This window comes from Gallus gallus, chromosome 19 (assembly GCF_016699485.2).
Source record: "Gallus gallus isolate bGalGal1 chromosome 19, bGalGal1.mat.broiler.GRCg7b, whole genome shotgun sequence".
Taxonomy (NCBI): Eukaryota; Metazoa; Chordata; class Aves; order Galliformes; family Phasianidae; genus Gallus; species Gallus gallus.
In genome coordinates, this window is record NC_052550.1 from 4,023,635 (window position 1) to 4,050,725 (window position 27,091).

At 46.4% G+C, this 27,091-nt stretch overlaps 1 protein-coding gene across 10 annotated transcripts in view; it reads left to right on the forward strand.

Moving 5' to 3' along the window:
- The window catches only part of COL26A1 (collagen type XXVI alpha 1 chain), a 172,285-nt gene that overhangs the window by 26,475 nt on the left and 118,719 nt on the right, over window positions 1-27,091 (forward strand). For 8 of the 10 annotated variants that reach the window (XM_015295991.4, XM_046902565.1, XM_015295986.4 and 5 more), the window contains exons 2-3: window positions 8,224-8,346; window positions 15,867-15,970. In XM_015295991.4, the coding sequence (XP_015151477.2) occupies window positions 15,898-15,970 (73 nt within the window). In that variant the 5' untranslated portion in view covers window positions 8,224-8,346; window positions 15,867-15,897. The remainder of the gene's footprint in view (window positions 1-8,223; window positions 8,347-15,866; window positions 15,971-27,091) is intronic. The other 2 variants (XM_015295987.4, XM_015295990.4) reach the window with 1 other exon arrangement.

A 27,091-nucleotide genomic window follows, 5' to 3' on the forward strand; every position in this document is an offset into this window, starting at 1 on the left:
TTCCTAACACCTTTCTCTCCGGAGACCTTGAGGACAAGCTGGCACGTGTCAGCATCCAGCTTCTCACTCACAGCTTTCATCCATCTGCTGCTACTTCGAAGTCAGATCAGTTCTGAATGAACACATCGGTGCACATTTGGAGATACTGATTTTGATTAAAGAGCAGCTTTATAACCTAATGAAGATCAGAGTCGCTGTCAGTTCTAGATCAGATTTGCAGAGGCAGGCGCGAAGTCTAATTGCAGATGTGTTCCTTGGAGAAGCATCAGTGCATTTCCAACAGATAGTTGGTGTTCTGCACCCTAGCTTTGTACTTTCCATTGAGGTCCTATGGATTTTTTTTCCCTTCAACCCCCCCTCCAAGGTTGAGCTTTCTAGGAAGGAGCAGAGCAGTGCTGTGGGTGCCGTGGAGGCAGGGGATCCAACTGCAACTGTTATCCAGCTGTGCAAAAATGTTTGGACTCAGGTTCTTCTTCTGAAAGGCTCTGTTTCAAAGAGTGTTTATGTTGCAAAAATGACATCTTAGGTTGTAGTTGTGTGTGATTTCCATGCTGCGTGGACATCAATTGCCAGATTCCACCCAGTCAGTCTGATTTAACAGAGATTCCACGGATGTTTCTGTACGTTTCCTCTTCCCTCCCTTGGTGAGCATTGGAAACTGTCCTCTCATTGACTGTGATAAGTCTGGGGGAGGGAGCAGCAAAAGAGCTCGGTGCAGAAAGAACGCCTTTAAAAGCCAATAGTTTCAACGGAGTGGTGATAGATATAAATCAAAGGGACTCTGTGCTGGAGAAGTCCTCCTTGAGCCCTTCTACCCCTTGTGTGGGCACAGAGGTGTGTGCACTGATTGCATTATCAGTCCTTGAGACTGGGCTTTATTTCCCATGCTGCCTGCTCAGCCTTCCTTAGGTCCTCATCTGCTATAACCTGTATTTGTGTTAGTGCTGATGTGGAAGGTTGATCTGCTGTATCGATGGGTCCACTGTGCGTAATGGAGGAGAGCGATCTCCTGAGCCTCTGCTTTGTTATTTGTGGTGGCTGGAAGGCCCTTTGTGAATGAGATGGGGGACTGGGAGAGAAGAGGACGATCTCATGGCTGAGGAAGCTGAGAGCTGCCTGGGGGAGTGGGAATCCTGCTCTGTCACCAAAGCAGCTGCACTGCAGCTCTGTACTGTTTAGCTATTCACTTCCTAGGCTTTTAATAATTCCACAAGGGAGAGGTTTTCCCTTAACTCCTGTAATTTCGATGGCTGCAGAAGGTTAAGGTATGATTTTTTTTGAGCTGTTTCCTATGAACTGAGGTCAGTTCAGCCCCCGAGGTAATGCTGTTTGGAAGGTCAACCATGCACACAGCAAAGCAAGGAAAGCACAGTGCAGTGTACTTGGCTGTAGAACTGACTGAAGATCGAAACTATTGTGTAGGCTAAACTTTGCTTTTCTCCTAAGGTAAAGGTTTCTCCGGGACCGAACTCCCTTCAGCAGTCTGAGAAGCCTCTTGGTGGGGGAGAACTTCAGACCAGTATTGGCAACTGAGTATTTGAAGTGCAGTAAGCACGGAATGCATTGGTACATGGGGAAGGCCTGGGCTATTGGGAGGTACCCAGATAAACTGTCCAGTCTGACTCTGCTAAGCAAGAATTATTTTCCTAGCCTCTTTTTCAGACTCTTACTTGGGGGCAGAGAGATTGGAGCTCCTTCCAACCTTTGTCTGACCGACGCAGCAGAGTGGGGGATCTGGAACTTGTCTTATTCCCGTTCGTGCCTCTGGCTCTATGCTGCTTCAAATGGCTGCTGCTGTCTGGCTTCAGAAACGCCAGCAATCGTCCAGTTTTACTCATTTCCCAAAACAAATGGGCTGTTATAAAGATTTTTCTCCCTTTTTTTGCAGGAGTCAGAGTAACCTCTGTTAATGCCTGAAGTACTCAGTGGGAGTAAGGCATGCGTAAAGCATGGATATTGACAACAAGATTACTGTGGCTTGTCATGTCTTCTGATTGCAGACCCCCTTAAAAGTTTGTAATGGAAGAGCAGGCTCTGCTTGGAAATGGAGCTTGCCATCACATGCTTCCATGCAGCCTCTGCCACCCCTGCCAGGTAGTCTTTTGTAAACTGCTTAGCAGTGACCCGTTGATGTGCAGCCCCAAATCAGTCCCTCAGCTCTGAACATCCTCCTTTCATGGGGACTGATGCCCAGCACCGAGTTCTGCAGCTGGCTTTTCTCTGCTCAACAATCTGAATGATGGCATTTGCTCCCCGAACCTACTTACGTGGGGAGAGCTCGGATATGGCTGAGAACAGGAGATGCTTAAACTGGGCTTGACTGTTATCTGAGCTTTCCAGCAGCGTGTGATGAGATTCTGTCTCCTCCTTATCCAGGCCACAGCAGCAAGGGGTAATCTGAGCACAGGCAACCAACCTAGCTGGTAAACTTGATCCTGATGGGAGCCAAAGCACTTTGAGGAAGGTGTTCTTTTGTGACGAAGAAAGGAATAACGTGGTGAGGCAGAACTGGATGGCTCAGAGGGATGCCCAGGGAGAGCCTGGCAGGCCTTGAATCGGCATTCTTGGCATGCACAGGGCAACTTCTGCTCCTGGCCTCGCTGGAGTACAGAAATAACTTACCCCTGCTAATGGTGGGCTGCAGCATGCCGTGTATAGATGGCTGTTCTGGCAAAGTGAGAAGATGCTGTGCTATTTACAGAGAGAAAAGGGCACGGTTTGCTTTCATCAAGTCAGATTGGCAACTTTTTCCCAGCAAAAGTCAGCGACCTCCTGATTTTATTGGAATTCCTCTCTGTGATTGCAGGGAAACTGATAGCTCCAGTGAAAAATGTTATGAGAAAACTTGGGGAAATCTGTCTAGCTATCAAAACACTCCTACTGTTTTCTGTGCCCTAAATGTTGATCTCTGCTAAGTATAACACACAGTGTGTTATCCTTATGGAAACAAAAAGATAATTCAATGCAGTTGTTTACACAGCATAAAGCTTTAGGGCAGATCCGAAGCATCAGAAATGCCAGCCTTGTTGAGAGACATCTGCGGTATTGACTGAGAGTGGGGAGGGTTGCTTCGTGCCCAAATGCATTGAACAGGTGCTGATGAAGCAGTTGTGCATAGAAAGCTTTTGTTTATGCCTTTTTTCCCCCTCCTTCTGGAATACTTTGCTTTCTTCTTGGCTGGTTAAGGCCTGATGATTTGAGCTTTTTGCAGTGTGTTTTCATCGGAAGCACTGAAAGCACACTACATCTTCATTTTCCCTAGCTCTACAGCAGCACCAATGGCTTTGTTTGGTCTCATGATGCTGAGTGCAGTGTAGCGTGCTGGTAGGGCTGTGATGTGCCGGCAGCCATAAGGCCATGGCTATTGGGAGCTGCAGCCATGTCCTTCACTGTAGTGAAAGCATCAGCCAAAAAAGCAAGGTCCTGTATGCAGTAGGCACCGCGTGCTGTAGGTCTGTCCTTAGCCGGGCAAGGCAACGAGTCAGTTGTGTGTGCGGAGCTGAGCTGTCGTCCCCCTGAAAGGAGTGATTAGGCAAGAATGTAGCTGCTTTGATTTTCGAGTTGCATGCTCTTGATTAAACGGGCTGCTTGCTGAGTCCTGATCAGTTCAGCCCGGTGGTTTCTGACACGGTTCAGTTTGTGATCGCTTGTCTGGTGGAATGAAGCCTCCTAAGAACCAGTTGGCTTTTCTTTTACAACCCCCCCTTGGAAGGCCCTCCAGGGACCAACAGGAGTCTGAGCTTGGAGAAAAGCCAGTGCCTTGGACTGGGGAAGAAGCAGATGTGGTTTTGGGGTTGGGGCTGTGAGCTAACTGTAGTGCAAATGGTTCTAGGAGTCCACGGTGGGTGAGGGCATCCCTTACCTATCCTTTGGGTTGTGGCCTCACCAAATGGTGCTGTGCAAATCCAGATGGCCTGAAGTGGGGAAGCTTGTGGGCTGAGTTTTTCTGTCTGTGAAGTGATTGCTCTAAGCTAACTCAGTCATGTTAGTCGGGAGTACAGCTTTGACATGTGAGTATATGGCCCTTCTGGAGCTTGTAGTATTTGTTACCTTAAGCTCCTGCACCTTCCACAGTCCATTTTCTCTCTTGCTGTAAGTTTGCAGGGGGAGAACTGTGCATCCAAATAAGGTTTCTGCTGAGAGAGAGCAGGGTTCTGAAAGCTGCAGGGGTGTAGCACATTGCTTCCTCCATAGTGTCTGCCTACAGAAGCAGGATGCAGCTCAAGCCTTCTGCACAAGTCCAGCTGCCATGGGGCCATCTCAGCCTGCTCTGGGTTGTCCCCTCGGTGTCCAGGTACCTGAAGCCATGTGTCACTGTTGAGCACAGTTGAGCTCAGAATAGTAGTTTTCAGAGTAGCCTCAGACTGGGCCTGTTGCTTTGTTGGCCAACTTTTCAACAGTAGCCTGTTGAATTTGTTCCTTTAGTTAGGCTGAAATGCCTACAGTAATGTCTTGAACCTATACATTAAATATGGTGGGATATCTACTGGTATCAACGCTTGTGTTCCCTCTGGAATGGCTCATTGGCAGCCATGAGCAAGATGAGGGATCTTGGTCTCTAACACTGGACTGGAACTTTCTAAACCAGTAGCTCACAGGCCGTGATCTCCAGATCTTCAGGGGCCTGTGAACGTCTTCCAAGGATTAAATAGGCTGTGAGAGGAAGGCATCCATTTGGAAACAGCTGGGGAGAGCGGAGCAACTGAGACTCTCCAAGCAGGGCAGTGGAAGACCAATTCCATGAGGCACTGCAGGGCTTTGTGTTAAATGGTATTGGTGATGAGCTTGCATGGGATCCAACAGCTCCAGCCCTGAATGAGCTGCTATTTGGATCATTTAGTTTGCTGGGTTGGAATATTCTCTTTGAATAAGCAGTAATGTATTCTCTGCCATCCTGGATGTATGCCATGAAAGTTCTAAACCTTCCTTGCTAGCATATGTGTGTAATATAAGGGGTCATTTATAATCTCTGTAAGCCGTGATATGGGGCCTTTCGTCACTTGGTCTAATTCCTGCTTGCATTCTGGAGGCTGCTCTTGCAGACTTCTGGCTTGCATAGGGAGATCTGGGGGTGGGTCACTGTCTGTCTTTTCCTTTGTAATCACTGTGCTATTATATATCTACAGTGAGGCCTGAGCTAATCCTAAGTACACGTCATGATTAGCAGTGCTCCTATCGCTATTCTCCCTTGCTCCTATGCTGTTGTAGAAGCCAAGCACCTGGAAGCTACGTTTGTAGGGAAGTGATGCTGTTCATGGGAAGCAGAAAGTAAAGAAGTGAGGAAAGTTTATTCATGTTGTGCTCTAAACTTCGGGGTTTGACCATTTGTTTCCCCTCACGATCCCCACTGCTGCCCATGGCTCTGTCACAAGACTGGGATATGGGGTCTATCCAGCGAGGCTCAATTTGAAGAAGGGCTTTTCCAAGGCAACAGTGATTTGTATGATCTGTGAAGAGATATGTGTGCCTGAGCAGTTCCTTCTGAGGACCAGGTAGAACAAAGGTTCAGGAGCTCAGACCGCAGCACTGCTGGGCTGTTTTGAATAGGAAATCTGCATGCATGCTGGCAGCAAGTGCTAAATGAAAGGCCTGGCAGAGACAGCTTTGTTTTTCCTCCCAATGAAAGTCTGTGATGGGCGAAGGCCAGAGGGGCACACACACATACAGGCTGCACAACAGTTAAAACACAGTGTGTGTAAATAAATATTTGATTTATTTGGATTTTGCTGGCAAGCCAGACGAGTGCTGTTAATGTGAGGAGAGGCCCACGAGTCCTCCGTAGCCATGCTCTGCTTTAAAATGTGGTAGCTGCAGTCTGTTACATCCGTGCTCCTCCTTGCTCTGCTGTCCCTCTGACAGCTGTAAGCTCTATGCTAAAAACGTGCTTGAGTTAAATAGCATGAAGCAGTGCTTTCCCAGACCTTCTGGCTGCTGCTTCTCCTTCCGTCTGGCTGTCCCCATGGCATGGGGAGACCTTCACTAGCAGTACTCATTGCAGCACACACCTTGTGATTAAGGCTCAGGGAGATGAAACGGGAGCCAGCTGCACCATTGCTTGAAATAAAACCCCCAAACAACAAGAAATAATTTCAGTTAGCACATCTCCAGTCTCTCCTTCCTCCTGTTTTTGTCCCCCAAGCTTTGTGTGGGTGTTGTGCTTCGCCTCAAGGATGTGGTGTCATTTTGTGACCCGAGGCTTTATTAATCTTATTTCTGGACTCCTTGGAATGAAGTTTTTCCCTTTGCTTCCATGATGTAGATGTTACCAGGGGCGGGTTTGATGGGATTTGATCCAGAGGTCCAGGGTTTGTATCCTTAGTGTAGTAGCTATGTCTTTCTGTCTGTACTGGGGGCAATGTGGTGGCCTAAGCACTTCTCACTCCTTAAATACTTGATGTAATCTCTGGGGGCAGGCAGGGAGGAAAAGGCATTTCTCTGTTTTATCTCAATGGATCTGAGAGAAGGGGCTTACTAAGCCTGTGCTGCAAGCCTGCAGAGAGCGTTATGTACAAGGAATCAGGAGTGGGTTTGCAGCCCATGGGGCAGTCTGAGCAGGGAAAGCTGCATGTCTGAGCCTTGGTGCTGCTGCTGGGTGTGATGGCACTGAGGGGAAGCTGCCGTCCCCTGGTGCTCATGCATCAGGCTGGGGCCTGGGGAGCAGCCTGCTGGCCCTGCCTTGCACGTTGTGGTCTGTAGTGCTTGGCTACTGGCATGCCTGCCTCCTATTCATGGAGCTGGGAGCGGGCAGCCTCCTGCAGAGATGGGATGGGGATCCAGAATGGAGGGGGGGGATGGTTGCTGTACTGTGGGTGAGGAGCAGGGCTCTTCTCAGTGCAAAGAATGCTTGTATGAGTGCCTTGTGTGCTGTGGGCCCTGGCAGGTGCCTCTGCCTCCTGCTGCTGACCCCAGTTCTGATCCCCAGGCAATACGAAAGTGGCTCTCAAATCTGCTGCCTCAGTGCAGTCACAGAAGCAAAAACATGAACCAGAATTTGGCAGGTATGAATGATGTTTGCAGGGAAAACTACAAGCGCCCTATTTTTCCTTGCCCCATCAAGCACAGCATTTGAACCCCAAAATGCCTTTGTATGAGAAGGTAAGCAGTCTCTATGGGTACTGACTGCAGGGCTGGCACTGCAGTTGCTGCCTTCTCATATGCTGTGTGGTGAACAGTTCTTAGTTCTGTTTTCTTCCCTTAGGAGACAGCAAAATACTCTGGTCCATCCCTCCCCTTTATTTTGTGTTGCCCATTTTTAGGCTGTAGCCTCTCCAGGGTAGCAGTATGACTCGTTTGAGCCCTGCTGGCAGTGAACTCCACCAAACAGCAGAGTTCTCCAACTCAGATGTTTCACAGCATGCTGGGTGGCTGGGGAGCAATCCCATAATGAGCAGGATGAAATTAAGACCAATACAATGGGAGCTGACTGTCGGGAGATCTGGAAGACCTTTTTTTCTTTCTTATTCTTTTCTTTTCCCATCTAAAATCCCATTGTTTGTGATACATTACAGAACTAATTATGTACTGGTCTCTGAGGACCAAGCAAGAGGCATTACTGGGTCTCTTGTGGTTCAGGTTGGCAGGAGTGGGGAATCTCTCTGCAGCTTTTGGAGGAGGAGTGGGAAATAGAGGCTGTGAGTTGGGCGAGTTGTGGCTGGCAGAGGCAGCAACTCCACTCTCAGTTATTTTGGTTTTCCTTCAGTCATAGAATATCCTGGGTGGGAAGGGATGCACAAAGATCATCGAGTCCAGCTCCAGGGTCCGCACAGCACCACCTGAAATCAAACCCTGTGTCTCCTTGAACTCCAGCAGCTTGGTGCTATGACCCAGGGAGCCCATTCCAGTGCCTGCCCACCTTCTGATGGACCCTTTCCTAACCTCCAGCCTCACCCTCCCCATCCACAGCTCCATGCTGTTCCCTTGGGTACTGCTGCTGTCACCGGAGAGTGACCCTATTAGTGACAGCTGCCGGCCTAACCCTTTGAGCCTGATCCACCAGCCAGTTGTTCACCCAGCACGTTGTGTCCTTGTCAAGCTGTGTGATGGGACTTCTGTCCAGAAGGATGCTTTGAAAGCTAATATTGAGAAACTTTGCTAAAATCAAATCTCCTCTTCTGGCTTCCCTTGATCAATTAGATGAGTAATCCTGTCATAACAGGAAATTAAGCAGTCTATGTATGTTGCTTCAGCTTGCTGCCTTACTAACAGACTTCTTTCTCTCTGCAGGCACTGGTGTCACTATACGGTTACAAGGACAGTCTCCTGTCAAGTGCAGAATGGGTCAGAAACGGTGATCCAGCGAGTTTATCAGAGCTGCCGGTGGCCAGGACCTTGTGCCAACTTAGTGAGGTAAAAATATCCATGTCTTCTGTTGCCTGGGTGAACTTGCTTGCTCATCTCATCAAAGTGGCTGCCTCTGCTTTAAGAGTTGCAGAGCTCAATGAGCTCTATGGATCAGATATTGGTTTTCTGCTTTGTGGTGGTAGAACTATGGAATAGTCGTTACCTACAGGGTAATTAGGGATGTAAGCATGTGTAGAGGGAGGCTGCGTGAAACAGTTTATGTTGTAATATCACCTTGTACAACCACATGCAAGAGACTGCTGTTAGTCTGCCGTGCAGCTAAAGGAATGCAAAACCCTTCAGGCTGAGCAGTGAGGATGCTGGACTGATGGCACTGGCTGGTTGGTATTGAGCCCTCATATGTAGGCCTTTAACGTTGATCACATACACTGAGAGCTTTACTCAGATCTTTTGCAGTCAGGGATGGATGAAGGCACTGTCCTTAAGTCCCATTCAGCACCTCAGTGTCTCTATATCCCTTGGAGACATTCATGGAAGCACAACGTCATCACCTCTCCCCAGGAGGAAACAAAGCTTAGAGATGGTGGCTTGTCAACTTCTGCCCAATTTGCTGTTAGTCTGCTTCAGTCTTCCAGTCCTTTGCAGTCTCAGGATCCATATCCAAGACAAAACTGTGGAATAGTGTCCCCAGCTGCTACCTCGGTGTGTGGTGTTGGGCCCTGCCTGCTCAGAAAGGCATTCTCAGAGCAGAGCAATGCAGAGCAACACTCATCTGGGAATTGGTGCAAAAAGGCCATTGTCCTCTAAATTTACACCTAGCTTCTATGACAGTTTCCCATGTAGACAAGGCTATAATTTAGTCACTTTATTGCTGTTTCCAGTTCAGCCACAGAGTTGGGTCCTCTTAGTCAATAAGCCAGCCAGAACATGACCTACCAACACCAGCAGAGATCTACTTTCTCGGCTGTGTGCCTGCTGCGTGCACCCATCTGCTCTCGCGTCCCTCCTCATCTGGAATCCACATTTGCCATGTGGCAGTTACCACAGCTGATTATCTGGTTTCTCCTTGGCTGTTGGTCTGTCGAAGTTTTTTCACTTGTAATGTATCTGCTTTGGTGTCTCTTCGGTCTTGTTTTATGCAAGACTGTGGTCGAAACACTTAATATTTTACGCTGTCATGGCCAAACTTCTGTTGAAGCTTTTTAATTTCCCAGACGTTTTACACACATAATTGTCATTAGAAACTTGTGAGCTTTCACCTTGTCTCCTAAGCTTGCCAAAAGTCTTGCATATTTTTCCTTGTTAACGTAACTGCAGTTTCACAAGCACAAAACAATTGAGCGTGTTACTGGTAACAGTCCTTCCCTGTGGTTAAGTTACCCATATACATTTTGGTCCTGTTGCTGCTAACCCAGAGACTTCAGGAGCTGTTTGCCATTGTGACATTGTTATTCGTGGAATGTTTACAGTTTCAAATGTAGTTTGGCTCATTTTCCTGACGAGTCCAATTGTTTGGAAACAATGCGGAGTGGCAGCAGGCTTCTCCATTTTTCTTTGTGTGTGAAAATACCATAGAAAGAAGCTGGGGTTGTTATTTAGGATCCTGGCTGGTGAAAGCTCAGCTGTTGGAGGGGCTGCATTTCCAGGTGATGATCACCAGGGAGAAACATCCCAGAAGAAGTGGAAGGATGCTGGCAGCCTGCTCCAGCTACAAGTGGGAGGACACAAGCAAAGTGAATAGCGCCCTTCTTAGGGCAAATTATACAGTCAGCTCTTATTACGCAGCACATTACATAAAGTTTGAGGTGACTGTCTTCTGATAACGTAATGAAAAACAGCCACTGAAAGTGGTGGATACTGTGGGGTGCAGCTTGTGAGTGCAAGTCTTGATAAGCCTGAGCCACATTGCATGGCTGAGGTCTTCCAGGCACGTGCTGTTGTTGCCTTTCTGCATCACGGTGTTGGTGCCTAGGGATGTGAGGATAACTGGCTTTCTTTAGTCTCAGAGCCAGGTTGACATTGAAAAACAAATGAAAAACACAAAACACCCCTGCACTTCTCCCCTGCTTTATTAAAGTGAATACATCTTTTTTTTAGAAAATGCTCCTTCCTGTTTGAAGTGAAACCCATCTCCTGTTATTGCATGGAAACTACCGAGTATAATGAGAAATCGTTGGCCGTTGCAGGGCAGTTGGGTCCCTCTTGTAGTCAGCATCTCACGTGGTAGAACGGTTCTTTTAACAGGAGAAAGGTTATATTTGATCTCCTCCTCTGTCAGTGGAAAAACTGCCTTGGAAGGAACAGGTGAGCTTATACCAGCCCAGCAGACTGCAGGACTTCCTTGGGTAGGTCTCTCAAAATGCCTACAGGAGGTGATCAGAGCAGAGAATTCAGCTAAGGCCCCCTGCTTCAGTTTCTGTACCACGTTTCCCTAAAGGATGCACTTAAAGACCTTCCAGCCCCTCTCCTGTTCTTCTTTTTGTGAGATTTATGTCACTTGAGCTTGAAAGGGTGACAGTCAGATTCATACAGTGCTACACTTGACTTGTAAGCAACACGAAACGTCAGTAAGCTATTGGCATTCTTTTGGCTTTCTCATATGTCTCCCAGCTGTGACTTGAAACAAACTGTTTTCATCTCCTTGTTTGCAGGGAGTCAACCATATCTGGGAGAGCTTTCATTCTGCCAGCACCCGTTATCAGGCTTCTCACTAGCAAAAGGGACGCCAGCCAAAATAAAAAGGCATCTCTCAGCCTCGCGGTGACAGCTGAGAGGGGCTCTGTGCTACAGAGACGCTGCTTACAAGCAGACATCACTGTGGCCAGACACGGATTTAATCTGTTTCCTGTCTCCCATTCATCCACATTATGTTTCTTTTCCTTCTTGCACAAACTGCAGCTGAGGGCTGAGCGTTTGACAGAGGGATATCTGTGAGATCCCCAGCCTCGCGGCTTTGGTTGTGCCATCTCCTTGCTCTCTGCTCACTTGCTCTTGGCAAACTGGTGGCTGTACTTCTATTGCACGAGTGTCGTCATCCTGGCTGAGATGGGTGAGCTGCTCTGTTCTTGCCCTCCACCCCTGACTCTTTGTTTAGCTTGGGTGCTGAGTTGCTTTGGAGCAGCCTTGGCTGGGGACTTTCCCTTAGCAGATCTGTGCTCTTGAACTCTCTCCCTTAGTGCTGTGGAGGCTAAGGCTTAGTTCTCTGTAGGATATGCCTTTGCTTTTTCACGCTACAAAGTGAATGGGCAACTTTCCAGCAGTCTGGACGAGGCTCCTAATGTACTTATAGAAGTTGCATGCTATTTATCTGTCTGAAGGAAGAGAGAAAGTCTTTTGCTCGGTGTTTCAATGGCAACCCAGTCTCTGGGGGGTTTGCTGCCTCCATGGTTGCACCCAGCTGCCAGGAAACCCAGGCATGTGAGTTGTAACCCTTCCTCTGAGCAATCATCTTATTGCAGCAACTGCAGGCTGATGCATGATCCTATCATGCTTAGGGTGCTGCTCTCCTTCAGGTTAGGCAAGGGTTTGAGGCCTGCATTCAGTTGCCAGAGGCTCGGTGACTTTTTGTGACTGCTCATCTTTCAGGTGAGGTTAGCACCACCTGGCCAACAGCACGGGACCAATTCTTGCAGTGTTTCCTTTGCCTTACTGTGGCTTAAGACTTTGAGAGCAAGACAGCTTCTTGCTGTACCCTGATAGTGCAAAATAGGTCAGATGGTGATTAGACCTTTTGTGTGTGGCTGTTGTGGCCAGTAAAACGTTACCTCAGGAATTAAGTGAGTGGGAGAACAGCCTGACAGACCATTCACTGCTACAGACTTTACAAGACAAAGACTTTCTGCTTCAAAATGTTGTTACTGTAAGAAATCCACGTATCGCCTCTAGAAACACAATTCTTCAGATTGTGGTGAAATACTCTGCCTCCTTTTCTGCTTGATTCATGCCAGAAAAACAAATGTTCCCAGTGAGGCTGTGTGAGGTTTTTTTTATCTTGCCATTTCTTTTTGCTATGGCCAATGGTCATATAGCCCTGTTTCACTCTAGCCTTTCAGCTTCCATTCTGTGCAGCACTGTCTGGCTTCAAAGAACATGGAGACTAGCTTGGAACCCCATAGCTGGTTTGTTCAGGGCTGGGCTTACCTGACCACTGTTATTCAGCAAGAGCCATTGAAATCTCAGGTGTGATGTTGGTCATCTGTCAGTCTTGAACATCACTCAAAGATGGGGAGAGGTGGAAAGGGAGAATGTTTCGGCAGTGCAGCAAATTCCAATGGGCTGTGATACCTTGCTGCCTGCCAGCCATTGCATCTGCCATTAGGAAGGGTCGGGTTGGGGGTTGAGGGTGGTGGTGTTGGGAATCAGGTATGTTCTTGATAGCTCCCTGGGGTAGTGGACTCATTGGGTACACTCATAGGGTCGTCTTTTCTATGTCAGCACTTCCCTGATTCTTTCCAAACTCCCATCTCTCCAGAACAGCCAAGTATTTCAAGATTTGCATATGCAACCAAACAAATTAGAAGCCTGATTTCAGAACACTCTAAGTTTCCTTAGGGCAATTTACATTTATGTCATGTCTGTAAATCAGGCCACGGGCCCCAAACATTGGGGGTACTACCAATTTCTTTCAAATCTTTTTTAATATGCAGAATTAGTGCTTGTTTTAACTTGTTTGGAGCATGGACGATCCATCCATGGTACACATGCAGCTGTACAAGGATAGAGCAATCAAGTTGAATACTGACCTTATTGCCTGGAAAGCAGTAGTGGAAGGAAAGCTTTTGTTCCTGACTTCCCAGTTGTTTTCCTATGCAGTAATACTGGTGACTGCTAGTTGAGATTTCTGGGTTCCTCTTCCTGTGCTGCCCCAATCTCTGAATTTGACTGTGAGCTTCAGCAAACGTGTTGCTAAACAGCATCTCTCTTGCAGTGGAGCTGCAGGTTGCTTCTCTGTTAAGTGCTTGGAAGCCTTCTGCTGAATGCAATTGTGTGTGCTGCCTGCGTCCAGGAAGGAAGGAGGCGCAGGTTGTGGCTCATCTAACCTCTTACTGTGGTTTTGCAGTATTTCTATGCCAGTGTTTGTGGCTTGGGTGACATCCAAGGGAAAGGCTTTCCTATTCTTCTCCGTCTGTTGTGTCTTCCACGTGTTTTTGTTCTGAGGCTTATATTCAACAGCTATCTTTTTCTATGGCTTTTTCACTGTGTGAGAGGAATATGACTGAGAAAGGAATGGTTATCAAAATTGGTGGTTATGCTTTGATACAGGAGTTTTCTTTGCTCCCTTCCTGGATTATCAGTAAGAAGTCTGCCTAATGCAATGTAGTGAGATATGTGATGGCAGACCTTGGTGCCGTGTTCTGGTTGAGGGGGAGAAGTGATGCTCTGTAGAATGGAGAAGCTTTAAAGCCAATTCGAGCTAGCATGCTAGGGCTCCTTCATGTACCTGATCTGCACAATGCTGAACTGAGCTGCAAGCATCAGAAAGCTCAGGGTGGGTGGTAGGCTGTGACAGCTGAGCTCTCCATTTGTCGTGCCCTGAGAAGTCCTCACTTGTTTGAGAATTAAAACTATAGCTACTTCCCTGTCACAGAACTGCTGCCAAGATTCCAGTCTGGCTCATGCTACTCTCCACACTTCATAATGAAGTTTGAGAGAGCTTTCACATCTTGGTGTTGGCAGAAACATGGTTTTAAAATCACGGTGTGGCTGGAGACTGGCTGGCTCCGGCCACTGCTAACAGGACTGGAGACTTTCATCTGGAGGTCAAATCCAACTGTGGTGTTAGTGACAAAGTCATGAACTTCTGACTGATGGCTGAGGGTTTGCGTGTGGAAAGATGCCTCAAGTCTGATGCCAGAACTGAGAGTTGGGAGACTTGGGTTCAGTTTCTGTAGTCTGCCAGAGCTGTTCTAGGGGGTCTACCTACATCGCTGTGGTGCCAAGTCCTCAAGCTCACTTATGACTGCAAGCTCCTGAAGGCCGTTGGATGCAGAGGTGTGAAAAGTTAGGTGGGATGAACTGGCTCTGTCCAGCCCACGTTAGACAAATGCTTGGATCACAGTTGCTGGCATTAGCATTAACTGGTGTGCTTTTTGGCAGCTCAGAGGGTGAGGACATAATGTTCCTGGGGACAGCATTGCTCTCCCATCTCTCGGTGATGCTGTGTGCTCAGGAAGAACCTTGTGCAGATCCTCTTATCCAGTGCCTGTGGGAGAATGATTTATGTCAGCTGCCAAACACAGAAACAAGCAGTCACAGCTTCCTGAGAAATTAGTTTCCCCAGACTTGCTGAGATGCTGCCTGCTTTGCAGGACATACATAGGCAGCCTCTCCTGGTAGGTGTATGCTACTGCTGTCCGCATTAACAGCCCCAGCATCTCTGCTCTGCTGTTCTGGATGTAACATGTGATAGCTGCCCTTTTGAGGGAGGCTTAGGTTACATTCATGAGAGACCTGGCTTCATCTTGGCCTTGTGTCTGGGTGGGCTGGGGCAGAGCTGCAGCCTGGGACTGCTCTGTCCCCTGTAGGATCTTGGTGCTGCAGGAGGATGCTCTTCCCTGCGGAGATCCAGCCAGGCTTATGTCTGCCCAGCCCTGACAGGAGCAGAAAGCTGCAGTCTGTAGTGCTGTAATCCCAGTGCTTCAGCTGCCCCCCGTGCCTGCCAAATTCCTTTGGCTGTTAAACGAGAGTAAGAATTTTGAGGGGAGCTCGTAGAGCACAGCTTCTGTATTTTCTTTCAGCTTCATGAATAGCAGCAGTGACTTGCCTGGATGTATGTGGGGGGAAAACTGATTTGTCAGCTTTGGAGGTCCACTGTTTTTAAAACAAAAGCTGAGTCTTATGCGACCATCAGCCTTGTGTTGAGTTTACATGGCTGGTGCCTTGCATGGGTCTGCTTGTCTGCACATAGCAGTCTGCTTTCCAATGGGGCATGACAGTTCTTGTGCTTTGAATGGAACCCAGAGGGTGCTGTGTGCTGGCCACAGAGCAAAAACATGTCCAGCAGAACCTCGGCTGTGATGAGAAGCATAAAGTTCTTTCAGATGGGGGGGAAAACTGAGGCGCAGATTAGCTAACTGGAAAAAGGCTATATGCAGATCTCTGATGTAGGGTTGTGTCATGATGATCTGGCATGCAGCTATGTGTCAGTACGCCCCTGGTCTGAGGGTGGGAGAAGGGGAAGATGTTTGACAGGCTTAGGCAATTTTTGTGAGAATAACACATTGGAAACTCTGAGCGCTTAAGAGAGGAAAGGCAAATGCCAGCCTTTGTTTAACCATCATCTCTGCTACTGAGAACAACTTGGTAGTGGTGAGACCTCCATAAAGCATACTGGTATTATTTGGTGGAGTGATAGGAGGAAGAGCCAAGAGAGTATGAGGGCTTAAGGAGAAAAGCAAGGGTTGTTGAATCAGATCCATATGGTGGTAAACACTTGCTCTCTTCATTTAAGTGTATCTTTTCTCTACAGCTGGGGATGAGTGGATGCTCTGCTGACATTGCTAGGCAGGAAGATGGGTTGTGAATTGGTGGGGAAGTGCATCCTACTGACTTCTTGTCTGTGTTAGTTACAGGACTCTTATAAGGCCCACGTACAAAATGTCCTACCGAACTGTGACCACGCTGGAGTGGAGGTGCTGTCCTGGGTTCACAGGGAGCAACTGCGAAGAGGGTAAGTGATCCAGCAAAGCATCTTCCCTTGTGAAGAAGAAAGGGGTGTGTGTGAATGAACAGGCTGGGTTGGGTTGGTTAATTTGCTCTAGGCCTCTCAAACATAGGAACAGATTGCCTGTTCTCTTCACTCCCAATCGTAATCCAGAGAGTGATCCTGGAAAGCAGACTGTGCTCAGTGCGTGCAAAGAATCCTGAATGGGGGAAGAGAAATGAAGAAATGGGTACTTAGGCATGCTCTTCTCATAGATGCATTCATATTTAGTGACCCCACTGTATGGGTCTTCAGAAAACGTGCTTTATCTATGTCAGTATCTTCTCCGCATTCCAGCGTCATCACCATCAATTCCTGTAGCTGAGGAAAGCTGGCAGTCCCTGAATAGCAGCCTGTAAGATTGATGTGCATAAGGTCCAGGCACAAATCTCTCTGGGATAGTGTTATTTGCATTAAACTAAGCACCTCCCATTTCCTTTCCTACCCTCCCAGAGACTTTTTGGTGTAACATTCATGTTGCTTACAACAAGACACTTAGGAGTTTGTCATCTGTTCTGATGGAAGACAACTGGGCTCTGGAAGAAAGCAGAATTGTTTCCCATTTCTCATCATGATCCATGAGAAGGGCATGTTTTGCATTTTTCTTCTGACTGTTTTCTGTTTTACCTGTTGCTTCTGGGGCTTAGAAACAACGACTGCTTCTCCATTGAGTTCCATGTGGTATTGGGCATCAGCTGAGTCTCTGTTGATACCTTATGATTGGGCTTAGAACTACCTGAGGTTTTCTGTTGATTTGCATCACGTTGGTGCATCCTGCTTGTGCTGGCTGCTGAAAGGTCATTGGGAGTGCCCAGCATCTCTGACTGCAGTCTGCAGCAACACCTCCTTTTCATTGCACTGCAGTATCTTGGTGCTAATCATGCAACTTAAGCAAGTCTCCAACTAGGAAGTTGTCTAATTAGTCACAAAGGTGGCTGCAGACAGCAGCCCCCTTCAGGCTGTTGAGGAAACAATAGCTTCCCAGGAGCTCAAGAGACACCTAAAACATGGGAAAGCTACTCTGAGTTGTGAAGTGTTTGGGACAGAGCTTTGAATTTTAACACACTGCTGAAGGAAGTGGGCCTGGGGAACAAGTTGCTGTATGCAGCTTGGCTTTCTACCTGTCTCACAGCAAGGGAGAGGGATGCTGGGGACTGGGGCAGAACTCATTTCCCAGGTAGCTGTGGCTCAGCCTGGTGGAGGACCTGACTGGGGATCAAGCAGCTGTGTGTGCAGCCCAGTCGTGCCTGTAGGTTTGGACAGGTGTGAGTGATTACAGCTCAGTTGTGCTGCTGGTGTAAAGGAGAGAATCCAGCTCCCTCCCGCAGTGCCAGATCTGTCTCAGCAGAGCTCAGTGGAAATAAAAAGCCAACATAACCTTGCTTTAGGAAGTCAGCAGCGATCTCGCAGGAGCAGCTCTGTGGAATGAGGTGACAACTTTACACAATCAGCTTTCAAGGTGCAACTGTGCGTCTGGGCTTGGATGTGGGCTGTGGAGTGTGAGCAGAAAGCCAGTAGCAACCTCTCGCTTCCATGTAGAAGATTTCCTTAAACCCTTTTTTCCCCCTCTCTGTAAAACATCTGGAGCTGACAGTCCCATGTTCCTGCAAGAAAGAAAAAAGACCCCTTTGGAGCAGGATGTGGTTCTGCCACTTCACTCTTTAGCAGCAGCGTTGAGTAGCGTGTGAGTGGTGTGCACAGGACCTTAAGCTGTCCGGAGGCGTCAGGTTTAAGATTGCATTATTTACTACTTATGTTAATCCTCATTGTTAGTATTGCCTGGAGTGGTAAGAAAAAGAGGCTGGAAAAGTTTCTGTGGGGTTTTTTTGGCAGTTCTGGTTGGTACATTTGGCAACCTGATTCAAAGCCTTTTGTACTCTCGAGTCTTTTTGGCCTTTCCTGCTGTAAACGCTGTTCTGCTGGAAGGGGTAGGGTGCTTACATCCTGTAAACAGCAGAGAGAACAGATCTAAACAAGCAACACAAAAACAGTACAGTTAATGGAGCAGGGTAGAACCCCAAAATGCTTTCATCTTTTTCTAACAAGGAATTTCACCTCTGTTTAGTTTCATTTGTGCAGCCGGAGCTTTTGAGGTTGTGAGGTAGTTATGGTTGATGGCAGATCAGGCCTTCATTATTGCTGACTTGTGTTCCTGCCGTGTTGCAAATGCTGTACTGCTCTGCCAGTCAGTGGTGTTTGCCATTGGCAGCAGAATGGCAGCTTCCATGGTGTGGCACTTCCACTTCAAGTTGCTGCTGTTTCTAGAGACACAAAACGTTTCCTTTTTCCAGTGGTCACTGGAGTGGAGTGGTTGCATCTTCATAAGCAGAGCAGATGAAGCCAGGAGGTAATGACTGATTAAGCACAGAGTAATGTGGGGAGTTGAATGTTCACTGTCATGGCACCTCTTCTTTGCAAAGGGACAGTACAGTGTGGCTATCTAGCCCCAAAGCATGGCAGACTACTGATGTACTGCTTGCTGTAACACACCCTCATTGAGAACCCCCCTTTCCATGGTAACAGACTGCATGCCAATAGTGCAAGCTGTTAAATGCAATTTGAGCACTACAAAATGTCCCGACCCTTAGCTAATAAGTTTGCTTGAGAAAGTAACCACTTAACTGTCACCAGCTGGCAGGCACCTATGTTCATGCTGAAGGCTGCACATTGTTTAGATTTAAGTTATCTTGGGAATTCAGTCCTTGCATTGTAGCTGATAAAAAATAATAAAAAGAGCATCATCTGGAGAAAGCCTAGCTCTGAGAGTGGATGGAGGCTTTGCTGCTCAGCGTGGATGGCAGCTTCTAGTCTGTGTCCTTCCTAAAGTCAGCACTGCTCAGGCTGTCCTCCTGGCCCTTTGCTGCTGTCCTCTTGCCCAAAGGTATGTCAGCATTTGGAAGGTGTCTCATTCCTTTACTGTTTTATTTAGAGCTGTGACCACCAAGTTGTAGACCACTGGTAGTTGTAGACCCTGGTAAAAATGGTGATTTTAAACCTCCTAAAAGGATTTCTTGCAACTTCTTTGGACAGATAAAGGGAATTGATGCGAACGAGTCTGGTGAATTTAACTGTCAGTAGATGCTAATTTTTTTTTTATTTTTCACTTCTAATTTTTTTGTTCAAACTGGAGCCCAAGCCCAGCACAGGAAATGAATCCACCGAGCCACCCAGTCTGCCGAGTGCTGATATAAAGAACACATGGAGGAGGGCAGCGCAGAGGTGAAGTAGTTCAGCTATTGCAATCATACATCAAGCTGATTGATTTGCATCCAAGATGATGCTGACACTTCAACTCAGCCTTTTTTTCGATGTGGCTGAAAGTTCAAAGGCATGTGCAATCTCCTGGGAGAAGAAAAGTGTCCCTGGGGGCTCCGTGCTCCCCAGCTAGGTCTTATTTTACTTTACAAATAGCACAGATTTCTTTCTTGTTTGTTTGCATTGCTTGAATGTGGGACAATAGCCAGTATCCTATTTACCCCCAAAAGGAGATTGATGGGAGACGATGACTTAGGCAAGAAGCAGCTCCAGAGTAACCCTGGCACCTCTGAAGGGATCCCATTGTGACTATAAGCTTTGATTGATTTATTTGGTAAAACATCATAAGAATACGAGGAGAGTATAGGGAGTCTGAGCAGCCTTGTTCAGGTAATTTCTTTAGAGAATTTACTTCTTTCCCCAACTCACTCCTCCAGTTCTTGGAATTTTTACCTTCTTTTACATAAAACTACTGTTTGCATCTTACCCTGATGCTTTCCAAATCTGTTGGCTTCTCATGTGCTTACAGTTTTCAAAGCAGCATAAGAAAATGAGGCCTTTCCTCTTGGCATGAGAATACCCCTCTACAAAACCCTTCTCCTGGTTGAGAAAGTTTCTTTGGTCTCAGATGGAGAAATGTGGAACGACACTGGGAGCATCTTAAGGCAGCAAATGCTAGATTAGTGAGACTGTGAGACTTAATGCTTCAGAGCCCCTCAGTGGGCTTTCAGGTCTTTAATTTTGATGTTGAGGGTGATGTTGGTGGAACCTCATTGCTCCAGGCCTTGGTTTGCTCCCTCTGGACTGTTAAACACAGAACTATCAATCCTTGTGAAACCACAGTAGGGAGGTTATGGGGTGACATTGACCACGAAATCCCAGGAGTTCCCCTCAGGAGCTGAGCATGTGAGTTTTCTTTGTTCAAGTTGGTTCCTTCCTATTTCTCCCTTTTGATTGTCACCACCATTGGAAGCAAGGGAGTGAACTCTGTTACTTACAGTGGGTAAGCAGAGCTCTTTGCTGCCACTGTGTGTTTTTTCAACTTGTTAGAAATTCCCAAACTGTAAGAGAAGGCAGTGAGAATTGAGAGGCATCGGCATTGCACTGTCTGCTCCTATTGGTATGAACTTCTGTTGTGCAAAATGAAGCACCTTCCTTTCAAGTTTGGATCTAGCACAGGTCTGGTTTTCTATGAGAGGATGGCTCTGTAATTCCTGTGACTGAAAAACAGCGTCTCCAAATGAGAGCAAAATCCAGTGATGGAATCCCTGATGCCTGAAATTGGCTGGGTGACAGTAGTTCACAGAATCATTCAGGTTGGAAAAGACCCCACAGATCCCCAAGTCCAACCCCAACCCACCCCACCATGCCCACTGCCCGCGTCCCTCAGTGCCACATCTCTGCAGTTCTTATCACCTCCAGGGATGGGGACTCCCCCACCTCCCTGTGCGTCCTGTGCCACTGCAGCACTGCTCTGAGAAGAAATTCTTCCTGATCTCCAACCTGTATTTCTGTACCTATAGAGCACAAGAGTTGCGTAGTATCTCCATTTTTCCCCCATAGCATATACTTCTGCCCCTCTATGACATACCTCCAGGTACTTACGTTTCTGGTGCCTCTTCAGTACAAGGCAGAAAGCCCACCAGCAGTTTCCCAAGCACTCTGCACTGTATCTCCTCATTGCTCTCCACTGGTGCATGCTGACCATGCAGCAGCCTCTGCCTGCAGGCACAACATGTGTCACCCTTGAGCAAACCTTCTGCAGAGTTCCTGGAGTGCATGCTCACTGCTGGAAGGATCTGCAGCCTGATGGAGAGCTTTCTGGCATTGGTGCTGTGGGACTACTTACACAGTTTGTCAGTGTTCATCTTTTCTCTCGATGCACAGTCAAATAAAATAAAATAAAATGCGATAAAAAAAATCCCTGACGGATTTCCAAAGACTTTAACACTGCATTCCAGCATCTGAGTCGTTTAAGTTTTTTTGGATATGTTTAATCTGAACAGGGAGAATTTTATTTAGCACCCAATGTCAAAATATTTGGAATGCTAAATATCTACAGATGTTTTCTTAACGTAATTAGAAAAGCTGTGTGCTGTAGTGTTGCACCACTGTTCCAATTATGTTAGCTCCCCTCCAATTACTGTGGTGTGCAGAAGATCTCTTTTATTTTGATAAACTATTTGCTTGCTTTCCCAAACGTAACGGATGCCTTCTGTTAGCACTGTGTGTTTCTTAACTCACAAATTACAAACCTGCCTGTTTATAATGCATGGCTTCTCCATTGATTTGCTTTGTTTCTAATCAGGTCTGAACATAACCTTACCTTGAGAAGGTGTGGTATGGTGCCAGGCTCCTCTTCCTGGATGTCAACGCTGTCAATTCTCATTCATCAGTGTTTTTATCAGTTTAGGACTTTGTGATGGAGCAGAACACAGTACAGAAGCATGGACATGCTGGGTACTGTATCTCTATTTCTTTTTGTATACCTCACGTCTTTTGATGATGCTCCTCAGATTCTTTAAGAAGTATTCTCTATTAGGCTTGTATAAACAACGATGGACCCATTCCTGTTTGGATATATACTGAAACTTCTATACCTCAATGAGCTTTTGAGTTACTTAAGAATGAATCTTGAGGCCTGAAGAATCCATGCAATATCTTGGTACTGTAATCTTCATTGTACCTTCCTTCTCCAAGCCTGTCTGAGATACTTTAACCTCAGTGCTTTTCTTTCAAGTAGATGTTCCCTTTTCTTTTTATGTATTTCATTTTGTTTAGCCACGGATTTCAGGATGATCTGCCTGGAGACTGCCCACAGAGGCTGTCCTGACGTAAGAGATGCTGTGTGTGAAAAGTACTCCTGTCCCTCTGGAGACATCAGGTCTAAAAATCTATGGTAGCTACAGAGGTGTTCAGAGCTTGAGGAGATATCCCACGTAGTGAACTTGCTGCTTCCGCAGGTGTTTGAGCTCTCTTCAAGGAATGGACATTAGCTCAGGCTGGACATTAGGAAATACTGTTTCTTTGAAAGGGTGGTCAGGCACTGGAATGGGCTGCAGGGAGGTGGTGGAGTCACCGACCATGGAGGTGTTCAAGGAATGTTTGGATGTTGTGTTGAGGGACATGGTTTAGTGAGAGCTAATGGTGATGGGTGAATGGTTGGACTGGGTGATCCTGTGGGTCTTTTCCAACCTTGGTGGTTCTATGAATGGCTCTTTGGTTTCCAGTATCCAAATCTGGAGACACTTTCTGATAGCTACCTCTTCCATCTGTCTTCTGAACTTCAGTGGGATGAGCTGATGTTGTTGGCTCAAGAAATAGAGGAGAGATGAGCATGACTTTGCTAAGCCATCACTTCTGTCCAGGACAATAAGGGCTTTGGACTAACGTGTAGCATGCTGTCAGGTTTATTCTGTTGCTGTCAGCGTTGTCCTCATTTCAAGGAAGAAAAAAAAAAAAGGACATGATGTGTTATTCTGTCAATCTTCCAAATGTTGTTAGTACAAAAATAATAAAAACATCCCCCCAGATTTCCACCCCTGAGAGGTAGTGGAGGAAGGGTGGGTTGTGTTCATAGCAGCATTTATATAAGTGCACGCTGCGCTCCTCATCCCAGATGGAAGTGCTAAGTGAGAGGAGCTGTTCCTAATTGGTGTCCTCTGCTCATTTTGACACCTTTCAAGTGAACAGTAGGTAACAATGGAGATGATTTAAAACCACCAGTTTGAATCAGTCTCTGAATTTCCTTGTAGCCTCTGTAACTTGTTGTTGTCAGGAATAGGAATTGAGGCTTAGTCTTCAGCATGGAGTACCTGCAATTGGTAGGGGTGTATCTTCTCATTGGAAGGAAGAAGCATCTCCTTCCACTGAATTCTCAAAACCATTGCCCGTTGAGCTGTTTTGTGCTGTGCTCTGAAATGAAACGGCTTAAGTGACAGCTCCATCCCCACTTCTTTTCAGAGGAATAGTGATGAAATGTGTGGGCTTCGTGTTGCTGTCAAAGCACTGAATGGGATGCTTCTGTGATGAGAAACTTGTTGAATTTCTTGAATTTCTTCCAGGAGAATGCTTGAGGGGCCAAGTAGTGCCTGGTATGCAGAATGCCATTGTCCTGCATATAAGAACGAGGGATGATGAGGGGAGTGTTCCTGATTTATTTTTTTTCCCCTGTATGTGTTCAGAGTCCTGCTGCCATCTCTTGTTTCTATCTTGTCAAATACCGGGGGAGAAATGAGAACACGCTTTGCAGCAGGAGAGTTTTAGGATTCTTGTGCAGAGCTGTTCTAATAACGAGTTGTTACTCTGTGTGAGTGATGGAGGAATGTCTTGCACAGCCCAGGTCGAAGACATGGAAATAAGAGATTCCTTAAGACAGGAGGAGGTTTCATTGCCAGGTTTTCAGTGATGGGAGATGGACAGGACCTGTCCATCCACTGTCCCTTCAAGGCCAGCGTGCTCTTCTCATGAAGATGTCTAATAATCCAAAATGAGGCCGTTGTCAGTGCAAGCTGTTTTCATGTATAAGAGGTAAGAAGGGTACAGGTATTGCAAGATGAAGCAGAAAGTCTTAGGAAGATGAAAGAATATACAGGGAGTGGTGCAGTTGGTAGCAGCCTGAGCTGCAGCAGAGCTTTAGGGTGAGGCAGATGAAGATCTTGCTGTTTATACCTAAGGGATTCTTATGTTTTTAATGTAGGATTTTCATTATATGAGCTCATAGAACTAGTATGATAACAGTTGTGTTTTTTCTGTAGTAACTAACTCCAGTTGTGAGTTGTTTGACAACATCAACACACTGGAGAGTGTGAGCTAGTGTGGTACCTGAGCAGGCAGAGCCACATCATGCAGAATATCTTCAGGAAGAGGAGATTTAATGGAGACCTAAAGTGTTACAGCTATTTTTGGGATGCTTTGCCGGGTGAGCAATCCCATGTTTTCATAATGCGAGTTAAATATTCAAACCCAGAGTTTTTAAAGCAGTTGCTTTTTGCTCTGTTTCATGCTTCTAATTGTTCAGCTCTTTGGATGGGAAGGGATGCTGAAGTTTTTAGGACGTATTTTACTTAGGAGCATCTTTATTGATCTCTTCTAAATAAAGGTGCAGCAGCAAGTTTTATGTGAAAGCACACGTCTGGTGCTCTATCCAAGAGGTTGAACTTCATGGGCTCGCCCAGAGTTTCTGCCTTCCCTCTGCAGTAGTGGGCATTTGTTAAGTGCATGTTCTGCATTGCTGGTGCCTAGCAGAGGGCAAAGAGTTACAAAAACATCTCTAAAACATTGCTGGAGAAGATATATTACTCTATTATTTAGTCAAGATTCAGGGTGAGAATAAAGCTTCTGTTCTGCCAGTCCTACAAGCTATAAAATTGTCATATTTCAGCCACAGGAGAATTTGTATTGGCTCCTTCAATCCAAAACTGCAATGAATGATGGGCTCTGTTGGAGCAGTTGATAAACGGGGATCTGGCTGAACAGGGAGGAAGACCAGAGAGGCTTGGGGTTGCATGATTTAGTCTTTTATAGAAGACTTCAAGGTAAAAGCAGGAGGTAGGCATCAAGTTCCTGTGCTGTTGAACCCTAGACATCATTTGTTCCTCAAGGCCTTGCTAATAAGAGCAACAATAATTTCACTGAGTTGAACTGAAGTTCACTACTGAAAAGCTGCAGCGTGTTCCTTGCATGTATGTCATTCCATTGTATTGTCTTCTCCCTGTGAGCCAGTTAGAAGCATAAAGCAAAGCCAGTACACTCCATTTGGGAAGCTACAGGAGTGTGTGTTAGGTGGAAGAACTTCAAAATCCAGCCAGTTCACTCAGAAGAAGGCCTGCCCTGAGCAGAGGTGTCAAATAGAGTTGTACCAGGGGCTGTTCTCAGTCTGGTGTGGCTTGATGCTTCATTTAAAAGTTAACGTGAGGAGTGGAGAGAGCCTTCTGATTAGATCTGTGTGTGTCACAGGTTGAGTGGTGCTGGGAATACGCTGCAGACTGGGATAAAAATGCAGTCCCATCTTAATTAAACTGTGGAGTTGGGCAGAAATCCATAAAGTGAGACTCCTTCAAGGACAGTTGAAGGCAGAAACAATTAAATGCACAAATTCTGAATGGAGGGAGACTTGAGGTAGCAGGATCCCAGAGGAGGGAGTGTGATTTGTAGAAGAAGGTGGAATAAGCTCTCCTCTGGACTTGAGAGAGGAAATGCTGTCCTGGAACCGGGTGCTACAAATACCCTGACCGTGCAGAAAGCTCCCAGCTAATGCTTCCTGGGGACTGCCTGACACACAGCAGGTGAAATCTTATGTATGTTTATGGATGAGGGGTGTCTGCACGTGTGTGTCGGTGTTTCTCAGTGGAATGAATTTCAAACTTCTACAAAAACCAGCCCTGTTCACTTGAAAGTGATTTCTAAATGATGCTGTGCTGTAAGTACTGCAAGAGCCACGGTGCACTTGTGCAAGTGTGCCCTTCCCAGTGCATGTTTGAAGATGCCATACTGTTAAATAGTTGATTAACTTGGATTACCAGACAGAGTAGTTAATGGGTATGTGTTATATGTACTACAAATAACAGTACAAATGATGTTTCCTAGAAGCAGCCATTAAGAGCTAACTTCTTGTCCAGCTCTCCAAAAAAAACAGGAGTAGGCATAGACTTATTCTAAGGACTGTACGTGATTACAGTTGCTGAGAAGTATTTAATCAGTTCCTAAGCAAGGAGTGTTGTGAGACATCCTGGTAGTCACTGCAGCAGAAAGAGCTCTTGTTGAGTCTATAGTGCCTACAGTTCCTGCATCGATGGAAGCTCCCATGTAACTGAAGGCTGGGAATATCTTGCTGGTGAACTTTGTGAAGACATCAGCTCTGACTGTATGTACCACAAAACTAGTTTTTCAAACAGCACCTAAGGACTTAATCAAAATACTTGAGAGTGTAAAACATCACCCTTTTTTAGCCAGGCCATATTGGTTCCTCAACTGCCAAAGCAGGAAAGGCATTAGGGAATGGCACCATGAAAATCCCATGTGATGAAGTTAGTTAAAGATTGTGGTACATGTTTTTTCTGAATATGCTTCTTGCCCAGGCTCCTGATTTGCCTCCTCATTGGAGAATGCATCCAAATCCACAAGTAACATGCAAGTTTGCATTTCATTTTGAGCCCAGCAGGCATACGGCAATGAGGTTACAAGGCCTTTCCAAGTGAGCCTGGAGGGACTTGTTGGCTAGAGTTTGGATTTTTGGCAAGCAGCTTACTGCAGCTCTTTTCTATAATAAACTCAGGGTTCAGTCCCCGGCCTCTTATAGATACTGAGTGCTGTTGCGTGTCTCTGGGTAATCAGTCACTGGAAAGGCACAGCTGTTTCAAGATGCACAGCCATGGGTGCAGCATGTAGGAAAGGCAAGATCAGGGTCATGCTACAGATGCGACCACATTCTACATGTGTTCTTCTTTGACAGGGAAAATTCTTGTATAACGCTAGCAGTTCTCTGAGTGAGTTTTGAACGTTGTCCATTAAGCCTTCCAAGGCCATGCATGGCTGATGCCTCTACTGCAGGCAGAACAGTGGCAAGCAGGATTGCCTAGGGCAGTGACTTGTGTTCATTTGAGAGCAATTCTAAGAAACTGAGCAGGGTTATAAGAAATATGGGGCTAGAAGAGGTTCTGCTACATACTTGATCATGGAGAAACTAATAAGTGAGTGAAGAGATTCCTGTAATTCTTTTGTTTTTCTGCAAATATTTTATGATGGATACGTTCCTTGTTACACAAGCATAAAAGAAAACACATGGTAAGGATTCAAAATTGAGTGTTTTAATTGGAAATTAAAACTTCGCTA